The sequence below is a fragment of the Neodiprion pinetum genome, chromosome 3 (genome assembly GCF_021155775.2).
Source record: "Neodiprion pinetum isolate iyNeoPine1 chromosome 3, iyNeoPine1.2, whole genome shotgun sequence".
In the NCBI taxonomy this organism is placed as follows: Eukaryota; Metazoa; Arthropoda; class Insecta; order Hymenoptera; family Diprionidae; genus Neodiprion; species Neodiprion pinetum.
The window spans coordinates 35513758-35535819 of record NC_060234.1 but is presented as its reverse complement, the minus strand read 5'-3'; the positions used below and the strand labels follow the sequence as shown (position 1 = coordinate 35535819).

Genomic DNA, 22062 nt, shown 5'->3' with positions numbered 1-22062 from the left:
ACGTGGAACGTATAAAGTATGGTGAAACACAAATGGCAACTCGTGAATATATTAGAATGTTTCAACATTACGGATAGGTAGTTTTATAAGACATTCAAGAAGATCGAAATACGACCCGTTAGAGAAGGCGTCGTGCGTTTCAAATACAAAAAGTGTTTTGACTTCGAAGGTTTCGTTGTTAATGGCATGGTTTCAAAGTGATTCCGTATGGTTTTGAATGACTTCGGTGTGATATCGTAGCGGGTTTAACATGACTAAATGATCTCGTTGTGATTTCGAAGAGATTTCCATATGATGACAAGCGATTTCCATAACGATATCAGCTGACTTGAAACTATTTCAATTGATTTCAAGAGTGAATAACTCTTTGACGGAAAACACGTCGCTTTAATTACATTTATCAATTAGCATTCGTATCCTCTGGTGTGTTGTTATATTTAAAGAATCATGGGTGGTGCAAGGACGAGACAATTGTCATTTTCTCAAGATCAATTGCGCTGGTTCAGTGCAAACCGTGGCGGAAACCAGTTTGTCACGGTGCGCGTCGTCTGTGTAAAAAACGAGGAAAGGAAGATAGAACCGGACCCCTCGGTTTCTTACGAATCCAGTGAAAGCTATCGCTGATTCGCCTCGCTGCGCATTTATAGAGACCAACGACACTCTCGCTAGTTTATTACTGCGATGAAATTTGTTTCGAATATACGCTCCTGGTTCGGAAAAAAATTTTGTTTGCTTGTACACCCGGTTCTATATTATAACGTATACCGAAAGAAAACTAAGAAGTAAAAAAATTTCACGATTGAAATACCGTCAGGCATTTCCACGCGCTGAATTCCTCGCACTAATTATTTATGTGAATTTCAACAGTTGTTTCTTTATCAGTTGGGTGTGGAATTCGCGGAGTCGATGCCATTAAGTACGGGTATAATCGATCAGAAACCCAAACTTCCGCATAGTTTTTTCTAAGTCTTTACAATTATAAGAACATCGTCATAGCTCTGAATTTAATTTCATAGTTGAATGCACGATTCGCGTATAAGAGAGCGAGAGATGTTGGCTATAATCTTATCTAGATGTCGGTTTCACACGAATGAATCCTTCACCGACGATGAATTACTTTAACGCAATAATGAGATTTCATTTGAGAGAAAATACCGTTTATTAGAAAACATTTACAAAGATTGTATTCATATCTAAATCGTTTTCTAATCGTATAAAATAAGTTGAGACGTGTAGAACGAAGTCGTTTTGGAGGTCCCGATGCGGGACAGGAAACGTTCACAGATTTCTTCACGGCTTAGCGGCATCTTCCTTGTACCAGTCCTCGCTGCAATAGTTTTTAGAATTGAGTAAATAATAGTTTAACATCGTCTTTCGTCCAATTCATTCTCATTTCAAACCATTTTCTATTGTTTCGGACGTATTGTATAAATTTTAGATTATTTTTCACAACGCCTGAACCAAGTTCACTGAAAACGTTGCATCATTTGTATTGAAAGTATTCATCGGCTAGTTTGTAACGAATGAATGATGTCAAAAATTTAGATGTACTCAACTAACTGCAAAGGAGCTGACCATTAAAAACAGTTTGCGATACGGTCTGTTGAGTTACATGAAATATTAAGGGTGCTGTTGAATATCACTGTTATTCAGTGTTCGAATTTGATTATAGATAGAGGAATGGAATAAATTGGAGCGAATGAATTTTGTTTCTCTCCGTGGTTGTGCAGCGAATGTAAAGATCGGAAAAGTGTTATAAAATTTATTTATATTCGCTGAAAGTTGATGACGCAGGATGGTCAGTGAGTTTATGAAAGTATGGAACCAAAATTGACCCTTCTGTAACGTCTTTTTGACTACGAGAAAGTCAAACGCGTGTATCGAGCTGCCTGTGACATCGTAAGCCACTAAATATACAAATTATGTGTTAATGAGCAATGGCGACACGTGAAGTAAAATTTTATCAATCACTGTAGAGACGATTCTTCGACGATCCGATAATTTAAGTCTCGAGCTATCAAATCCCGGCCGAATTTTGATAAATTTTGTTTACGAATTAGACGGTTCCGAAAGCGCGTAGTGTTATAGGCTTGAAATTCTCCGAAACGAAAAAACGAAACCACATAGAAAAATGTGAGAAATTCTGATCAGACTTTCTTTCACGCTTGGCCGGTTGTTGTTGTTGTAGAATAAAACAAAAAAAAAAAAAATAAATAAAGTTAAATGAAATAAATAAAAACAAAAGTCATTTAACAGAGCAGAGAAGAAAGTTATGAAATCCCGGAAACGATCAATTCCGACGCCGCGCGTGACGTGGGAAGTGAATCGAAATTTCGATAAGTCAGCATCTGCGGTCACGAGTGAAAATTGTCAATTCTAGTTACATATACGAGCAGTGTTCACGTACCATCCGGGAACATTCTTAGGATCGTCACATTTCTGGAGAACGTCGTTGTAGACCGTTCCTTCGCTGCATCCCTGTTCACGGGGTGTCACGCCGCTCAAACATATGTAAAACTTCTGGCAATCCTCCGGATGGGCGTATTTCGGATGATCGACGGGCATGTCGCGGTTGTCGTGTTGCACTTCCTTCGGGCATTCGAATCCGTCGGCCAGCTTGTTGCCCACCTTGCCGCAACCCTGTACGACGGCAATTGAAAGATGGAGAAATTTGGACACCGACTTACAAAGCTCCGTCGCATCTACGCGAAGCGAATCTTACCTGGCGACCCGCACTGTCAGGCCAAACGCAGGTTCCGGTGTACTCGTCAAAGTGGAGTCCCGTCGTGCATGGGATCTTTATTGACTCTCCGTCGATGCAGTTGTAGAATACATCGCAGACGGACGGGTCGGGATGAGCGAAGAAGCCGTTTCGCCTTGGGCAATTCTTCGATGGTTGAGGAGGCTCTGATCGAAAAAGAGGAGAGGATAAATTATATCATCACCGGCTGAAGGGATAGCCGCCTGATCATGTTGCGTAACGATCTTTCTTGTACGTTCGATCCTGTACCGGCTTCTGCATGTCGCCGGTTACACTAATGAACCTCCCCGACCGTGCAATCAAGTGTTGAGCAAAGAGCGAGCCAACTTTCTTTTCTTGGAAAATAGTTGAGATTTTTTAACCGAGTTTTAAAACCCAAATCGAGCCCACTTCGCGGTGTTAATTTCCTACGGCAACATTTCTATCGGGCCTTATACTACACTGTTACCTAGATTTTACCCCGTATGAACTGTTTAAATGTTCTCCCATCTTAGACGCTAATTTGACGTTCGGCAAGAAACGCGGCTAATCGCGGTAGGAAAGTATAATTTGATGTATTTGCAAATTTTCAAACTCACGCAATTCCAGGCGGTCGCCGCATTCAACGTTGAAGATGTGATCACACTTATTTATCTTGCGGTTGAACGGATCGAAGACCAGACCGTCTGGGCACAGCATCTGAGTGGCGACTCCGTCGATGCATTTGTAGTACATGTCGCATTGCACAGGATCTTCGAACTCTCCGTTGTCCTTTGGACACTTGAACGCCCCGGCTGTAAAAGTAACGCGAATGTCAGTATCAGATGTATGGCTAACCCGTCGATTCGATGTTTTAATTGGTCGGGTAAGTTGCGCTCCGAGAGTTCCTAATTAGTGACAAATTCTGTATTGGTGATCGTTATCTTTGTCCCTGGATCGTTTGTAATATGTTTCGCTGCACAATTGATAGCGGCAGCTATTTCCAAGCCTCTTGTGTAACTTTAGGGAGACAGCGCTATCATTTACATTTTAGAAAGTGCTGCAAAGCTATAGTCCGAGTGTTTACCATGATACGTGCTCAGTATACTCTATCGATTATCGATGCATTCGCGGAAGTACAAGATTATACATCGATCCGGTACGATTGGAAAAATGAAAAGTGTCTATCGGTTTATATATCTTTTCTTTTCATTTTAGCATTAGAAGTGAGAAGATATTCGATCGATTCAGTCAGCCGTTAACGTAGAAAGTTACCAATTTAAATTTCATACAGTTGCATTTCACTTGTAATATTTACATGTCACGCTATTCGTCATTTATTTTTACCACAGAGAAACGGTCTGTCCGCAATAATGTTCCTGGTGTCAAAAGATCGGACGTTGAAATTAGAAAATGAGCAATAGTCGTTAGAAATTATCTTCAATTAAGGACGTTCGGGCATTGTGATGATTTACTAAAATGAATCAAATGCCCTTTGTTTCTCTGATAGGAGTGAAAAATTATCCTACAGCTACCATATGTTCGAACGGACGTAAAGGAGAGTCGCAGAAATTTGCATAAAAAGACTATGCATACTTGGACCCCTTGAGGAGAAAAGTGGAGATGAGCGACATTGGCGGAGGTATAAAGTACTTACATGCAACGGCCGCAATAGCCAGCACCACCACAAGACACACTCTAGTCATGTTAATCGTTTGTCTTGTCTATCGAACGGGTAACTATCTAATGATTATTATTGATGTAAAGATAATTTTTGGGCGCTCTTTGGAAAGGCGTCTCGACGCGAAAGACTGCAGTCAAGGCGTCTCTCCACTGGGTATACTTTGTCAATCCCCACTATCGGAGAACGATTCCCCACTATATCGTCCCTTCAAAGACACCGTGAAGAGCGATGATCACGTGATCAGAAATCCCTCTCACCCCTGCATCGAGCCTCGCTTTTTCTCTATCTCTCTCTCTCTGTCTCTGTCTCTCTTTGCTTCTTTCTTCGAACATTACGCTCCGAGACTTCGTGGAGAAAATCTTAAAGGTCACGCCTTGTCAGAATCCAGTGTGGCCAATCCTGCGGATATTCATGATCGGTAAGAATTAACAGCAGCGTCAGCGAAGAATCGCCGAAAAAATCGCCCGATTCGGTTCAGCTATTTCGCCGAACTCTTCTGCGGATGGCATGCAATTGGTCCAATCATTCCTGAAAGTTTCCCATAATTGTGCATCGATGCTACGATCGCATTAGCTAACGGTCTCTTTTGATCCCTGAACAAAATGGTGCCGCTTTTTCGCGTCGTGAAGCGCCATATGTTTCAACCGTTCAAGGTAATTGGTTCAACTGTTATCCACAAATTCATTTCCCTTGTGTATGCAATGCCACTTTCAAACTACCGGTACGTATGCTTTTTGCCGACAAAAACCTTCACCGGTAGTTGGGTAGAACATCGTTCAAGCAAGACTGATTGTTAGAATACCGAGTTCTCAGGACTTTTGAGAAAAATACTCATTAGTGAGATATCTCATTACGTACGAATGTTCGCCTGCAGTTATAAGACGAAAATAAAAGTCAGCCAGTTGAACAGGTAATTATTTTTACCTGCCCTCACGTTGCACGCATCTTCTGAACTTGTAACTTACCTTGAAAATCCTCTTTGTCCAGGCCTAACGAACAGTCGATCGGTAAGAAATGAAGTTGATTCATCTTGCCGGATAGCTGTTGGTCTTCTTGCGATTTAAGCAATCATTGCTGATTACTGACGGTGTCAACAGATGTTCAGATGTCGTGAAAGCTGCTACAGCCTTTTACTGCAGTCGCTACAGTTTCATCGCGACATTACCGTGCCACTGTGTATAATACGCCAGTCGATTTGTAGCCGACAGATATGCGGTGTCATTTTTCTCGATACCTGCAGCCTAGCATCGTTTTGGGAATCAAATATATTTCACCAGCCTGGTTGAAGGAGTCAAACGTTCAGGTTTGATACAAATATACGTGCGGTGAGAAATTTCTTCGAACTACGGACAAACTTCTCTCTTAAAACTATTCGAATGGAAGAAACTTACTTTTCAGTCAATGCTCTGACACACTTTCATTTTTCAATAATGGTATACTTTGCCAAAATGCTCATCATTCCAGTGCGTACCACCTCGCGCGATTGATGAGATAATTAGACGTGTGTTTACGTACAAAGCTTTTATTTTCATCCTCCGTCCGAGCTCTTCGTAGAAGATTCTAGTCAAATTCACTTCAGGATGCCTGACTTCTTTCTTTTTCTTTTTTTACGTCACCGTTATTCGACGAGTTACGCAACGAATGAATGAATAGGCGATCTATAGAAATGGTGAGTTTAGCGTGACATTTGCCGAGGTGCTAGATATTAGCATTTCAGGATGATTAGCCTTTTTGCTTCTGTGTAAGCATTCGGTGCATATGATAGACGTGTTTCTACATTGGTGTATCACGTTGTGGGTACCTCACCGTGCCTCGTACGTAAGTATTATATTATGATATATAAGAAATGGATGCGGTTTATACACCTTCGTGATTTTGGCTAACCAGATTCCAACCACTGGTTGAAATTCGATACTTTCACATTTTCTTGCCAATTCCTACAAACTTTGCGAGATTTTATTTACGGGGCATCACTTGGCCCGTTCTTGTCCACTGTCGATATACTTGACACTTGTTCGTAAAAATTTGCGAACTATAATGAGCCGCGTTCATCAAAATTATCGATCTTGCCACTCTGCAGGATCGAACGCTGATTACAGATTAGGTACACGAATTTCAATCGAGAACCTCCGAACAATGTAGGGCAAATTACATGAACAGGTTGTGCGTGTGTGTTTTTTTACGATGAAATGTGGTCAGGTCGGCACGTATTATGCGCACATATTGTCAATGAAACTGAATTAAATTCAGTAGACCCGAGGCGAAAGTCTGATTCGGTGACACGGTGACGTCGATGGATGTTTACGGACGAGACCAAAAATTTTCCATTCGTTAATTTCCTCCGAAAAGCTTTGAAAAATTTACTCTACATTGTCACGTTATTTTTTATTTTTTTTTTTTAGGAGGTTTTCATTGCTCCGAAATAATTTCAGGCGTATCGTTGGTATCCGGGTGGAAACGTTAAAACAAGCTTTGCGGGTATTCATAGGATCGACAGCCGCAGGGCCAGCAACTCGCCGCGACAATATGCCTGTATTATGCATGAAATACCATAAAATGTAAATCGACACGAGTGCTTTATTTGTAGACAGGTATAGAGAAACAGGTCTTAGTGAAACTGAAACTTTAGCCAAATCGCTTCGGGCTCCATTAGCTTTGGAATTGTCACCAAGGAGATACGCGAGCGAATGATTAATTTAATCGTTTGTGGAAAATATTAAATAACTTGACGTTTAGCCTTGACAAAAGCGTAAAACAAGTTGGAAAGTACTGACTAGTTCTACCTAGTTATACCAGCAACGGCAAGAAGATGTTAGAGAATTTTTTAGTTAGAGCATTAACTGGGTCAATCTCGAAATAAAAAAATTATACTTTACAAATAATAATTAAAACTATTACAGGTTTTATTCTTAAAGTATATTAGAGTTAGTCTTGACTTTTCTGCGGCCTTTTTCTACGACTAGATCCTCCAGATGGCTTAGGCTTCGGAGGCGGGTTCTCCAGGGCATCTAATTCTTCGTCCGTCAACTGACCCTTGTACCAGTCTTTGCTGAAAGATGAACGTTTGTTTTCAACTTTTCCTCAGACATGGATTCATGTAAATACAAATACCCTAGTGTCGAATAACGTCCCCCAAAAGGTGTTAATAACGTAAAAATACCAACCATTCGGGAATTTTTCTAGCCCAGTCGCATTTCCCAGTCCTTTCATCGAAGGCCTGACCCAATTTACAACCACTGCGCCTGGGGGTAACTCCGTTGACGCAGACGTAGAAGAACTGGCAGTCCTCCACGTCCGGATACCTGGGATGCGTCGCCGCTACTGAATCGTCGACAGCGGGACAAGTGAAGTTGAACAGCTCCTTGGAGCCGCATCCTTTCTTCTGAGCTTCGTCTGGCCAATTACAAATTCCCGTCTTCTCCGAGAAGACCAAACCGCCTGGACAGGTTAGCATGTTGAATTGCCCGTCGACGCAGTAGTAAAATTTGTCGCAGACTCCGGCTTCCTTGTGCGCAAAGTAGCCGTGCAAGCGTGGACAGTTCACCGTAGGCATGGGAGGTTCTGTAATGGATATTGAAGCTCAGATTTCATCCGACATTGGTGTGACACGTGAGATTACGCTCAACATCAGGTCAAGAATTTCAAATGTCGATACAAGGTTTGGGTATGTAATGAACAGCTTTCGTGGTGGGTTCAACAAAACAAATCATTCGGACGAAATTGTGTGGATCTTCTACGACACGTTGTCATTGCTTGAGATCTCGTGATGATTTCTATTTACTTCCAAGAAGAAAGTTTTCTTCAGTTTATCGCCAAATATTGAATCGTTTTTTTTTTAACGAGCGGAGGCAAATTATGGAATACTTTGAGAGAAATTTACTTTGGCAACACGGTAACATTGCACTCTTCAACAGATTGAAGATCGAATGAGAGAAATCGATAGTTTCCCGAAATCGAAATTACGTGTACTTACGGAGTTTTGGTTTCGTTGAGCAATCGATGCCGAAGGGAAGATCGCACTTTTCTTGCTGAGGACTGAAGTCGTTGAAGACAAGTCCATCCGGGCACAGTTTAGGATGAGCTTTATTGTCCTGGCAGTCGTAGTACTTGTCGCATTGTTCCGGATCTGGAAAGTATCCGTTAGGTTCCGGGCACTTGAACTGCTTGATGGCACTCGGTGATTCTTCGTACTCCTCTTCGTCGTATTCTTCTTCTTCCTTCTTCTGGGGTTTGCTGTCCGTTGGTTCCCTGGATCTCGAAGCTATACCAACTCTTCTGCGGGCCTGTTCAGCAGCCTGTTCCTTTCTGGAAAGCTGCGCGGTCGCCACACCTGAAGAAACATGAGCATATAGTACGCATTTGTGTGGATTGGGATAAACGTACGCATTTTGAGGGAATCGGAACGTTTCCAATAACTACTAAATATCTTGGTGAATACGCCAAGCTCTTCTTGAAGGTAAGTAGAGCAAGGTCAACTCTTACGGTATTAGATCCCAACGGTCATTTTCGTAGAAACACCTATTCGCACCGCACCCACGTACGGACCAAAAAATAAACTAGCGCACGTACAACATGTGTGCAATTCTACGTGTAGGTGTTCATACGTGTATGGATTTTTTACCTATCGCCACGCCTAGACGCGGAAGAACGGGCAGCCGTGAGATAAAGAAAGACCGGAATGCATACGGGTTAGAGAGGACAAACGGAGTTATTTTCAAGGCAGCCAATTCGTCCGTGAACGGTCAGCAATGGCGTTTGGTCGTTGCACGAAGGCATAGAGAGACGAGTGCAGGTATACCGGGCGACCTCGTGCGAAAAGAAAGCGAGAAAGTACGCTCGACTCGGTTGGATCGGTTTGAACTTAAATGTCATCGAAGTATCTTAGTTCGACTCGAGTCAACCAGTTTTCATTCCGCTTCGCTGTACGTAATGCAGTTTCCTTAAATAGCCAAATATCACGGTATAAACTCTTGCGTTTCGCATAAGCGATTAACCCCGTGAGGAATATCCGGCTTACACAATTTCAATGCGCGGTATCGAGGCAGAGATTTGGCTAATCAATTGTCATACCTACTTGAAAAGAAAGTGTCGGAGAAACGAGTGGGGATGAAAGAGAAATATCACCGAGTGGTCAGATCGATTGTTTCAGAACCGATTTCCGCACCGGTAACACAGGTAGCTTATAGGTGGGACGCACGTATACGTGCAACGTTGTAACGGCCGGATAACACCGATTAAACAGTCTAACCCGCGTGAAGAAAGTCAAGTTTCACCCGGTCTTCGTATACACTCATTAACGCAACCCTCCCCTTATGCCTGAGCTCTCGAGTCTTGACTTACCGACGCAAACCAGGAGACAAAGGAACCAGAAGTTCATCCTGGTGCCGGTGGTAAAGGATCGCGAACGGCGAACACGTCAGACTGCTGTAGCCAGTGCGTGTGGAAAGTATTGGCTGATCGCGTCCGGATGGATGGATCACTATTGGGCTACTGCGGGGTCTGATCGAGGCATCGGGGCCTTATATGCCTCCCCACTTCGCCCGGGCAAGTTGCAACATTCTTCGTCGAGAATAGGGCTTCTGCTCGGTACCACGGCGTATGTATGGCTGATCATCGCTGACGGATACCGTGTGCAGAGGATCGAACAAAGAAGACATGCAGCCCCGTATAATGTGAATGTCCCGACACTGCGTGACATGTCGCCGTTGGGATGGAAGCCCAGGGATTTGCAGCCCAGACGAACGCCGACGACAATCACGATTCGCAATCGGAGAGGTCCGGCTGTTGAGTGTATTTACGATTCCGGGGGATTTCATTTGGCTACGGTAGGTCAACCGGTTCAAGGCCGACACCACCGTGCGCAGATTTGACTTGTTCTCTAAATATCGCATGCACGACGTTCATTTGCATTCTCTACAATGAGATTTGGCAAGGGATTACTGAAACTTCTGCTGACCTGTTTCAAGAACCTATGTAATACGGATAATTCGGTTCTTTTTTATGAACTGCCTAGAAGCGGATTAATTGAAGAGATTCTCAGAGATTTTACAATGCTGTATAAGCTGGTTTGTATAACTGATGTTCTCTTCGGTTCGGGTGCTTAGTTGTCCCATAACTTTGACCATGAGACGAGAGTTCTCCTTCATTCGATTCACGTCTCCTCCTGCAGTTCTTACCTTTCGGTTGTTTGGTATTCATCCATCGGCTGAGTGTTCGAACAGGATCCTTAAAAATTCGCAAATAAGAACTCTCGCGGTCCCGCAAACCACTCAAATACTTTCTCATGCAAAATGTTCTGAGCTCGTCTTCAACGAAAACGAGAATCGAAAGGCATGTTGGATGGTATTCACGTGCAGTGCGTGGCTGACCTGAGGAACAACGTTTATCTCGAGGGTTCATTAAACCCGAAATTGAAACGTAGTTGTTCATTCCTTGATGGATGATCGAAGTCCTTTAAGGTGAATCTTGCAGATTATCGTGTAAGCACACTGCGCGATGATCATGTGGACAAAGGAAACCATAGATGCAGTTGACTTTATCCTGCAAGTTATCGGTGGCTGTGCTGGGACAAAGAAGACGCAGATCAGCTCTGAGAGAGGTTATATTTTGCTATGATTATCAGGCATGAAGAGAAGTCAGCAGCTGTTGCAGTATAACACCAATTTTTGTACTGGAATCATTCAGACGAGTCTGAAACTTAACGCGCGATCTACAGATAAAATGGAACGGTAAGAAGTATGATATTTTCTTTTCTGATAACAAAAGGCACAGTGGAGCACATCGTGACAACAAAGCTTTTGAATTGCTATTACGGAGAAAAATCTACGGACAGATATACCGATCGGTATACTGTGAACAAAAAAGAATTAGTGATGCCCACGAGCAATGGTATGACGAGAAGAATGATGAGGAAATACAATTTCGAACGCTCGACTAGAAGTGATGCTTGACTTCGAATTGGCAAAAATATTACGTCCTGATTTCTAAAAAAATACCGTGTTAACATCAAAAGTCTACAAACCGATATGAATGAATTTCCTCCATCAGTAATTAATTAGCTCTGCGGGTTTCCAATTTCAGCTCAAATATTCATGGTTTTATAGGATCATCGAGTTCTTGCGGACTGCAGTCGGATTTTCGTTACCTTCGGTAATTTTTCCGACAAATTTCGCGATCGCTCTCGGAGAACCTGCGTGACCACCGGTCATCATGATCACCTCGCGTCGGCATTGTATGTTCTATGCGAATTACAAGCTTGTTTCATTCAATGAAGTTTCGCGAAATTGATGGCATAAAAAATCGGTCACCAGCCTACACGTATCTCGAGGCACGACAAAGCGAGAGTCTTTGAGGGAACAGAACGAGTGACAAGATCGTCGTTGGTAAATACACTGCTTTTAACAGTATTTTCTTAATAGAAGTATGACCTTGATAAAATCGAAATGGGTTGAGATTGTGGTCCAGTTATGTCTACCAAATAAGGTATATGAAGGTCATAGTCAAACGAATCGAGTCTCTGACTGAAATAATTCATAGTATCCGTACATGCGGAACTCTCCACACATTTCACACGATCGCAGTATGTATGTGGATTTTTGAGAATAACTGAATGCATGAATCGTGAAGCGTTCATGTGTGATTCTTTGAGTGTACCTAGAAAATGTGTGTTTTTTTTTTTTTTTCTTTGTCGCAACCAATATTTTTTTTATCACGAGTCAATTTTGAGTTCATGTAGACAATTCACATATTTTGCACATGAGAATAAAAATATTTCAGTACTTTTCACGTAAAACTTTGCTACCGCAACCGGAAGGTTTTATTACAATTGTCGAATCAAATCTACGTGGTTGTGGTTATCAATCTTCTCAACCACTGATCCCACGTTGTTCTGGTTGTGGTTTTTGAAATTGTAAGGGAGAATTTCCTCTTTTTTTCCCTAGATTTGTCGCTGTTTTCAATTTTCCGGTAAAGAAACTGGACAGCAAATCAATGCGAATTATGGCGTGTGGATTTAATTATCTCTTATCTATTCACAAAAAAATTAAAAATCATTTCCTTTTAAAAATACGCCCCCCTTGACGCGCGATGATTCCCAGTTGACGCTGTGCACGATTTGAGTCTTCCCGTTAATCCTGCAACACCAACCCACGAACATTTTACTTTGTACACAGTATCTATCGTTTGACGAAAAGAAAGCAATACGTTGAATACTTTTCGTTTAAAACAAAAAGATGGACGTCATTTTTTTGCAGTGTTGGCGACGCATTATGACCTATAATTTCGTAATCGGCCATTGCCACATACCATTATTGCCCCACGTAATTATTAAGTTAGAATCCAATGTTTAACGCGATCTCAACTTGAGAATGTTTAAAAAAATTAAGAAGTGTACTCGACAACGCTACAGTTTGGACGAGCACTACTTGAAACCATATGTAATAACAGAGAGGTATGGTAAGGCGAGGGGGTGAATGACCGCTACAGATCAGCTAGCGATTAGTAAATGGACAGAATGTATTATAATACTACGATGTGTGAGTGAATGAATCCAAGTACCTACGCTAATCTCACGCATACTACGGCGAGTGGTCAACAAGACAATACAGTCTAAAGTTCCCAAAATTCCCGCGAGAGCAAGCGAGAGGAGAATACGGAGAAGAATCCAAAACCAGATCAGTATTAGTCGAAGCTCAGAAGAGACAACACGTAAGTCTTGTTGATAGTAGCTCGTAATGTGTGCGAAAGTGATACAGTGATCTGTGTGATCATGGGGCTATCAATTCGACGAATCGAGGCTCATAACGATCGATTTGATTATTAAATGACGTTGGATCGTGTTTCTAATGCACTTCCGATCGAGTAATTAGATGCGAGAGCATAACTGGGTAGAGCCGGTTGGGGATTCTCGCGCTGGCATTCCCGGGGCCTCATGGTTGAGGTTTTGACATGGGGTGGTTGACACGTTGGGAAACCAACATGGTTATTGCGGTCCACTGATCAAGAATACTTGAAAATAAATAACAAATAACATAAAATTGTTGTAGTCGGGTGAGATGGTACCTGTACACGTCATCCTGGGGCCTACTCCGTTTCTGCTCGCGAAGAGACCCGTGTTGAACGGATAACCGTTAGAAAGTTACCCAAGTTGACACAAGCTTTGAATAACTACTGATTGAATGAATGTAAAGCCTGTCCAATAAACCCTGAAGTACGGTTTAATATCTGGCGGCTATATTATTAATTGTTAAATCGACCCCGAACCCACTATTATTGTTGTGAGTCTATCGAGAAGGGTGACTGTGGGACCTATAGCTAGCACAAAAGGAAATTCGGGTACTTCTAGTACCCGGCTGTGAGGTCTGCAATAACAACCAGATGCTTAATTTTTTTTTCGCTTCGTCAAACGATAGCTACATGCCTGTGAAGTGAAATGTTCTTCGGTTTTTGTTGCAGGATTAAACGGAAGACTCAAATGGTGCACAGCGTCAATTGGGGATAATCGTGGGTAGGTTGGGAGAGGGTGTATTTTTGGGAGGAAATGATTTTTATTTTTTTTTTGTGACTCGATAAGAAATAAATAAATTCACATTCCAAATCCGCATTGATTCGTTGTATAGGTTCTTTACCAGAAAATTACAAAAAACAACAAATTTAACGGACAAAAGGCAATCCCCCCCCCCCGTAAGATGTCGATTTGCTAAAAAAGCATCTACAAGTCAGTTTGATATTCAAAGTTTTGGCATTCCAAGACACGCATTTTTATAGAAATTTATTTCGGATTCATTGTAAATTTTTTTCCTATTTCATATTATTATAAATAATATATATTTTATTATTATTAAAAAAGTTATTTACGCGAGAAAATGCTAACATATTTTCAACTTAAAAGTAAAAAGTCCAGATAAAGTGTGTATCACAGGTCGAAGCAGAATGTTTTCACTTATGAAAGATGTCTTGCTAACTTTTATTCCAGCAACAGCTATCATTACTTCGGGATGGTAATGATTTTCGGAATCAATGGCATGGTATTGTCAAGAAATTAACTTACATATCTTACGATTAGTATTCAAATCTGCGAATATCGATAGGTACTTGCTTGCCTAGTCTTCACTAATGACTGCAGTCATTCCATGTGAAGACATTACGCGAATGAGGCAAAGATTTTTGAGTATTTTAATTTTGGCATTTGGAATTACAGGTCTGAACCACAAGTGATGTAGCACCCATGCCTTTGCTTCAATATTTCGATTTGCGCAAATGATATTTGAGGAAAATGGTTTTCAGTTGTTGTCGAAATTTTTTAGCAAGGCAGTTTTATCACAGAATTTTACTATAAGCCTATTGCTACAACCAGTTGAGCTTACACAGTATCTATAAAATATCGCCTCTCACAGGCAATTGCAATTACAAAGTAAAAGTAGTTATTGCATTACTTGCACTGCTTCGTTCGTCGAAAACCTTTGAAAATGGGAATATTATTTTACTATTCCCTAATTTCGAGATGTGCCATATACGTACCTATAGATAATATTGTACCATAAAAATGGAACCTCGCCTACACTGAAAAATAAGTAGCTATGTTAATCTAATAATGACGTTTTTTTTTCAATTCACGGATATGTGAAACACTATTTTTGAACAAGCTTAATCGTGTGTGAAAATGTTAGTTTTAAGGAATCATCAATGATAGGTATATAATTGCCGACGTCCTTTTATTTTACGGTTGTTGAGTTTTTTCGACATTACTTTAATAATATTATAATAGCTTTGAGTTAATGGAATTGAAATTCTGAACACTTTCGAATCAGAAAATGTGACACGTAGTTAATTATCGTGTGCCTACTAGCGTATTTCATGTGTGATGAAATTGATTCGAAAATTTTAGAAATCGTCGTGTTAATTGATTAATATATCAATTGAAGTTGTAATTATATTTATTTACTTATCTGGGTAACTAAAATAAAAAATCTGTGAATTCCTAACGACAAAATAAAATTCGATTAGCGAAGTGTGTAACGATTAACGGAAAAATAATCTGCAACTTCGACCGCAATATGTGAACAAAAACTTTTGTGCGTCTAAATTGAACGAAGCGCAAATTCTTCCGAGTAAATTTCCATCGTGCTTAGAATAAGTTAACCGACATGGACTTGCTCTATTTTATTATTATATCATTTTTTAACTGTCTCTGACTATAAGTTCGCACACCAACCTGGATTTTATTCTAATACAAGGGCGAATTATTCTATTATTATTTTTGTACTGTAGTAGATTATTAGTTTGATCGATTGAAAAGCTCTAGCGGTGTTCCGGTGAACTGCGGCGAGCCGCAGCGATTAGTAGATAGCAAGTCGCCCGCCCGGCAGTTACCGACCGAGCAGGGGAACGAATCGATACGCGGTGAGCGGCGCTAGTGCGTAAAGTCCTCGCAGTCGCGACTCCCAGGACGCCACGCGAAGGGAAATAGGCGCCCGAGTCTCCGCCATACTCCATAGCGGTATATCGTATCTCGCTCGTGACGACTACGCGACGCTTACCGACGCTCGGCGTCGTTTTTATTGATGAATTTCTGTAAATAACGTTCGAAAATAGTGTAATTACAACCGGGCACGCAGTTTCGGGAGTGGAAAATGGAGAACAGACCGGCACCGCTTAGATCTAGGCGGGTATGTCGATTCTGCCTGACAGAGTCCGAGCCACTTAGCTTCATCTACGAAAAGGACCACAGCAAGCCGTTCCAGGTGCCGCTTACCCTGCAAATCATGTCGTGCGTCGCTATCGAGGTAACTATTTTTCCCACTCAGATTATTTACTCGGTTCCCAACGTACGTACATCCGTCTTGGCGATTTGGCCTTACTCAAATATTGCTCATCATACAATTCATCGGAAAATAGCATTCAGTCAATAGCGTTGACTTGCATGGGTAACGTAGGAATTCACATTGCTATGTGAGCAGGGGCATTGAACGGTATTATAGGTATACTCTGTCTCCGCTAACTTCGGATCGCGGCGAGCTATAGTCGTATAGTCGTATTTTGGCGGGAACATCCACCCTCGACTGCAAGTACGGATCTCTTTCGAGCACGCTCACCCGTTATACTCTTTATCAGCAACTGTATCGAATTATGCTTCGACGGAAAATTATTTTCTTTGTCTACATAATCTTTGAACCTATATTCTAGGGTCTTACATTCTTTTGGTACATGTCAGTACCGTTAAATGTTACAATTATCCTTCTGCTTTCAAATATTGTGAGATTTCCTAAATCGAGAAAAAATCAAATAAATTTTAAGAAATTTAAACAATTTCTACAGCCGTTTCTACTGTAAACCTGAAGTACCATTATTTGATACGTACATTCATTCTAAGTCATGTTCGATTACTTCATATTTAAATCATTTTATGTGGTTTCATGCCTCATTCTTGCATCAGATTTTTCAAACAAAAAATTTTTACTTATTCCCTTTAGGGTTTTTGAAACAGTAACTGGTGAGAAAAAAAAACAATCGCAGTGAGCTGACGATAAGTATATTATTAATGGCAATCAAGGTTTCAGCTTGGATTAATTTTTGTGTTCTACTGTTGGTATATTTTGTATTTTATTACAGCTATGCCTGTATGATTTTGACTTAGATTTAAAAGTGACTTCAGTACAAATTGTAGTAAAGACCGATGTTGTTGATGGAATTAACTTCAAGCAAATAAGACTCAATGTATCTGATAACATGAATTGTGGAAATGATATATTAATACACACTACAGACTTGTATATTATTTTAAGGTGTACGCTGCGGATGGAATGCCTCAGATGATATGCAGTGTTTGTCGCTGGAATCTTGATCGTTCTTACAAATTCAAAATCCAGTGTAAGAAGGCTGATGAAGCGTTGAGAGCTTATCCCGTGTCAGGAGTATTGCCTCGACCATTTCCGGCTTTACCAAGTTACCCGCCGGACGTTGGTAACAACAAAACACCTGATCAACGATCCCAGAATGACCAGTCGAAGAAACCTAGATTGGAGGAAGGTGAGAGGGAAAGACGAGAACGGGAAAGGGATTGGCAGTCCGACAAGCAATCTGATAACATGGACCATCACGACATGTACGATGAGCAGGATGGAGGTAGCGATGGAGGAAATGAGAGTCCGAACGAGAAAGATGGTAGGAAACTAGAACCGGGAGAGATAAGAGTTCACGCTTGCGATCAGTGCGACAGAACATTCCCTCTGAGACAAGCTCTTCAGCTTCATATTCAGAGAGCTCACAGAGACCGGAACTACAAGTGTACCGAATGCGACAAGCTCTTCTTTACAAAATACGATCTGTCCAAGCATGCGACCACTCATTCGGAAGTAAAACCGTTCACATGTCAGATCTGTCATAAACAGTTTGCCAGAATCAGTCTACTGCAACGTCACGAAAAGATCCACAGAGACGAGCTGAGATATGGCTGCCAGCATTGCGACCGAGAATTTTTCAACACCGACGATCTTGAAAAACACGAGGCAACGGTACACAAATCTGTAAAGCCTTACCAGTGTAACATTTGTAACAAGAGATTCACTTACAAACAAGGTCTGGAGCGTCACGAACTACTGCATAGCGATGACAAGAACTTTATTTGCGAGTACTGCAAGGAGGCGTTCAGGTCCAGCACCAAATTGGCTAAACATCTGACAACTCATGCTGGACATAGGCCTTTCCTGTGCAAATTGTGCCCGAGATCCTTCCTACTCTCTCATCATCTGACGAGACACATGAGAACTCATTCCGTTGAGAAACCTCACGCATGCGAGGAGTGCGGCAAAGCCTTCAAACGCAAAGAAAGCTTGGAAGTGCATCAGCTGACACACGCCAAACGTGGCATGGGGCTGACATGTGAAATATGCCAGGAATCGTGTAGAAATAGAGCCGATTACGTTACCCATATCAAACAGCACATCGAGGCAGGTGAAAAGATGGGTCCTGATGGATTAAGGCCAGAAATTCGTAAAGAGAAAATTGATTCCGAGTCTGAGGAGGAAGAGGAAGAGGAGGAGGATACTGACGGTGATGATGATTACGAACCACCTGCATCTGTCACGAAAAAGATTCCAAAGCATGAGCCGCCAGAGAGTGACGAAGAGATGGAAAAGTCAGATAGGAAAGAACAAGTTGTTTACGTGAGGAACAAGGATGGAAATTTAGTGAAGAAGACAATTAAGACATTGATGCCCATTCACAGAAGGGAAATCCAGGATGTTAAGGGTAGATCCACTCCCAGTGGTTCACAGTCTGCTAAAATTGTATCAACTAAATCAGAAGTGAGATCTGTCAGCTCGGACAGTGAATCAACTCCGAAGCTTCGTACCCAGCATCGAATGGATGACACCGAGGCTGAGGTACAAAAGATAGTCGCATCTGTTTTCAAAGAACACAAGATACCCTTCAAACATCAAAACATTCCACAGGAACAGTCCAAAGATTCACCAACGACTGCTAACCTCGGTCAATCTCGCTCTCAGCATGGGACACCGGCTTCAGCGTCCAATCAGTTGTCAACGAGTAACGTAGCTGGTCCAACTTCAAAGGAAGAAGTCTCAAAAACAGATGCCTTGTCCGCTACTCCAAAATCTGTCAATACCGTTAAAGTTATAAAGCGAATAGTTGTCAGAAAAGGTGGCGCCGAAGGAGCTCAGGCTCTTGCATCAAGTATCAAAGAAAGCGAAACTCCGACGAGCACACCAGGAAGCGCAACTAAAGTTACAAAGAGAGTCATCGTGCGAAGAATTATCAGACAAGGGGATACTACACGCGAAGTAATTATGAATCCGGACGGAACAATTCTTGACCCAGCAGAGCTTGCAAAATTGCCGACAAGAAATGTTGTTAAGCGAGTGGTTGTGAAGAAACCGAAGGACAAACTTGACATTCAAGGACACACTTTGCTACAGGTTGCAGAAGACCTCCAACAATCTGTGACGTTGAAAACCAGCAGTTTGGAATCTAAATTGACAGATTCGAAATTTGAATTGAAAACTTCTCAATTGGCAACAAGCACTTCTCAAGGTGACGTGAAGCCGTCGAGTACCCAACTAAAATCATCCGATGGTAAAACAGTGCTAAAAGGACCAGATATGCCAGTAACATCGACAGACGAAAATGAAGAGAATCCAGAAAGTACGAAAGTGAAATTGGAGAAGCTCGAGAAACGTGTGGAACAGCAAAGATTGAAAATTGAAGAGTTGCAAGCACGTAAAAATCAAGAAGTAGAGTCCGTTGAAGACATGCTGCCCGAAAGACAAGACGAATCTGAAGAGGAACAGCAACTGCCTCTAAAACGAGTCTTCGTTAAAAGAAAGCAAAGCGTTTTTGATGAAGAGAAGGAGTATGACAGTGATGAAAAAGATATTGTCACTATAAAAAAAGAAAAACTATCACAAGACAGTGTCTCAACATTAGAAATGCCAAAGAGAGATTATAAGAAACCAATCGTAACGAGCACTTCCAAAGTCTACGGTAACAAAAAGATTATTCTGGTGAAAACAGAGGAATCGCAACATGTTGACGACAATTCGATGAGCCGTGAATTAAGCAGCATTCTTGACTCTTCAGAGAATGTGATGAAAATGCAAGATAATGTCTTGGGTAATTTCAGTCAAATATCCGCACTCGAAGAAAATATAGAATTAAAATTGGAGGGCGACAAGTCGATGGAAGAGGATCCTACCGATACCCAAGAAGCGGCGAAAACAGTTGAAGATAAAACTCGAGAGTCATTGTTAGAAGATCTACAAGCTGGCGATAAGAGTGAAGATGAAATAATGCACACTCAAGACGAAACTGGGGATATGGTAGAAATCCAAATCAGTGAAAGTACCGTAGGTAACGAAGAGACTCAGCCAGATTCTTCACTGTCTCTGGATGGTCAGGAAGGTACCGAACCAGCAGAGGTCTTTGTTGGTTCAGATTCTGGATTGCATCATCCAAAAACAGAAGTTCCGGAGCTAGAGGAGTCTGTAATCGAGTTAGCAGATGAAACGATCAATTTGCACGATTCAAATGAAACACAGGATAGCATTGAGGATAAGTTATCACAACTCGATAGTTAAGAAAATATTGACGTCTAAAGATTTTGGATTAAGGTTTGAATTAAGATTATTATTCTAGGATGACAGAAGCCTCTGCAAAATATACATTTATTTAGATATATATATACATACATATATATATATATATATATATATATATATATATATATATATATATATATATATATATATATATATATATATATATAAAGCATTGGGAGGGCTGAAGAACAAACATCAAGTCTTGGTTAATTTCAGTACAATGTTGTAACAGACATTGCCTAGACAAAATTTTTTGAGACAAATACATGATATTTTAAATAATATAATACATTATCACAGTAACAAGACAAATATGCTTCGTGTTGTCAGATTTTTAATATTTAAATACCAGGTAATTGATTGTCTGTAAGTTACAGAAGGATAAAAGAAACCGTAATGACGTTTATACCTGAATTTCAGCACATTTTTGTCAATTGCACGCCGACGATACCATCATTTATCAATGTTCGAATTATTTCAAGCGTGGTAGGTAATATGCATATAAAGTGGGGAAAACAATTGCCACCTCTTTAAGATTATTTACAGAAATGATATGAGGCTGAACTTATTAACGTTGGCGTAGCGAAATATTGATGGATAAAATTACTATTTTTCAATTTTGTAGTGACTGTAGTAGCTAAGTTAGAAGATTTGAATTGTAGCTTTTTCCCTGTAAAATGACGAAATAACTGGTTTTCCGAAACGTGAATAGTTACAATAACGTTACATTACAATAACGAATTTAGTATTCGGCCTCATGAAGTGACGAACACTTGGGTGTGTTCTTTCTCATTCTAGATATAATAATGAGCTGTACTAATTTTAGAATTTCTCATCTAACAGCCAATCAAGGTTCATTTTAAAACAGAGTATTTAATCTCAATGTATTACAATAATAAAACATGTAAGACTCAAATTTCATTGTATTGGGATTTACGAATGTAATTCCATGAGCCACACCGTACTTGAATTACAAATTCAAAAAAGTAGTACAGCGTTTTGACTTGACACTGACACACGATTGACAACGATCGTCTCTTTTACCCACTTTATGTCCATATTAAAATATCATACTTGGACGAGGATCACGAGTTATCTCTATCTTACTTTCGTATTATTGTAAATCTATAAAGCCATTTAGATTTAAGAACGCATGTATTTCTGCGAATGCAGTTGCTTTGCTGTACTGTCATAAATACAAGGAACTGTGTACATGCGAAATTAATCGATCTACCGTCACTCGTTATTTACGTCTTTCTGTCTTAGAACGTCTTCCTCACCGCATGTCTCCACATATCGATTAGAATTTGTACAAAAGCTACAATTCCGTTTCAGATGCACATTATATCAGTTGAAGTTGAATAATTTGAAAATTCTACCAGTCAAGAATAATTGGCATATCAGTGCAATATTCGATGAAAACCCAAGAACTGCAATGTAACTCCAACCTGTCATCAAGAAACTTTCATATTTGCCGAAAATGAGTATAGACGTGCGCTGTGCTTTCCTAAAACTAAGTTGACAGCGCAAGGAAGTGGAAGAGGTAG

At 40.8% G+C, this 22062-nt stretch overlaps 3 protein-coding genes across 3 annotated transcripts; 1 reads left to right on the top strand and 2 right to left on the bottom strand.

Annotated features, from left to right (window-relative positions):
- Positions 1-1130: 1130 nt before the first annotated feature.
- Positions 1131-4544, bottom strand: LOC124214208 (protein obstructor-E). Its single transcript, XM_046616378.2, has 5 exons — positions 4377-4544; positions 3340-3534; positions 2723-2907; positions 2408-2640; positions 1131-1327 (listed from the first exon to the last, which is right to left on the bottom strand). The coding sequence occupies exons 1-5, from the start codon at positions 4423-4425 to the stop codon at positions 1291-1293; spliced, it is 699 nt and encodes a 232-aa protein (XP_046472334.1). The 5' UTR covers positions 4426-4544; the 3' UTR covers positions 1131-1290.
- Positions 4545-6962: 2418 nt separating this feature from the next.
- Positions 6963-9894, bottom strand: Cpap3-b (cuticular protein analogous to peritrophins 3-B). The gene is made up of 4 exons (XM_046616375.2): positions 9744-9894; positions 8377-8733; positions 7568-7964; positions 6963-7452 (listed from the first exon to the last, which is right to left on the bottom strand). Exons 1-4 carry the CDS (start codon positions 9778-9780, stop codon positions 7329-7331), a joined length of 915 nt encoding a protein of 304 aa, XP_046472331.1. The 5' UTR covers positions 9781-9894; the 3' UTR covers positions 6963-7328.
- Positions 9895-15869: 5975 nt separating this feature from the next.
- Positions 15870-21740, top strand: LOC124215621 (uncharacterized). Its single transcript, XM_046619222.2, has 2 exons — positions 15870-16186; positions 17186-21740. The coding sequence occupies exons 1-2, from the start codon at positions 16034-16036 to the stop codon at positions 20492-20494; spliced, it is 3462 nt and encodes a 1153-aa protein (XP_046475178.1). The 5' UTR covers positions 15870-16033; the 3' UTR covers positions 20495-21740.
- The last annotated feature ends 322 nt before the right edge of the window (positions 21741-22062 follow it).

What these genes read in the sequence shown, in the direction of transcription:
- LOC124214208 (XM_046616378.2), bottom strand. Translation starts at nt 4,425, where the DNA reads ATGACTAGAGTGTGTCTTGTGGTGGTGCTGGCTATTGCGGCCGTTGCA. An exon ending in GGCTATTGCGGCCGTTGCAT is followed by an intron (nt 3,535 to 4,376) that starts GTAAGTACTTTA and finishes TTACTTTTACAG; the next exon opens with CCGGGGCGTTCAAGTGTCCA. An exon ending in CCTAAGAATGTTCCCGGATG is followed by an intron (nt 1,328 to 2,407) that starts GTACGTGAACAC and finishes AAACTATTGCAG; the next exon opens with CGAGGACTGGTACAAGGAAG.
- Cpap3-b (XM_046616375.2), bottom strand. Translation starts at nt 9,780, where the DNA reads ATGAACTTCTGGTTCCTTTGTCTCCTGGTTTGCGTCG. An exon ending in CTCAACGAAACCAAAACTCC is followed by an intron (nt 7,965 to 8,376) that starts GTAAGTACACGT and finishes TATCCATTACAG; the next exon opens with AACCTCCCATGCCTACGGTG. An exon ending in GCTAGAAAAATTCCCGAATG is followed by an intron (nt 7,453 to 7,567) that starts GTTGGTATTTTT and finishes TTCATCTTTCAG; the next exon opens with CAAAGACTGGTACAAGGGTC.
- LOC124215621 (XM_046619222.2), top strand. Translation starts at nt 16,034, where the DNA reads ATGGAGAACAGACCGGCACCGCTTAGATCTAGGCGGGTATGTCGATTC. An exon ending in TGTCGTGCGTCGCTATCGAG is followed by an intron (nt 16,187 to 17,185) that starts GTAACTATTTTT and finishes TATTATTTTAAG; the next exon opens with GTGTACGCTGCGGATGGAAT.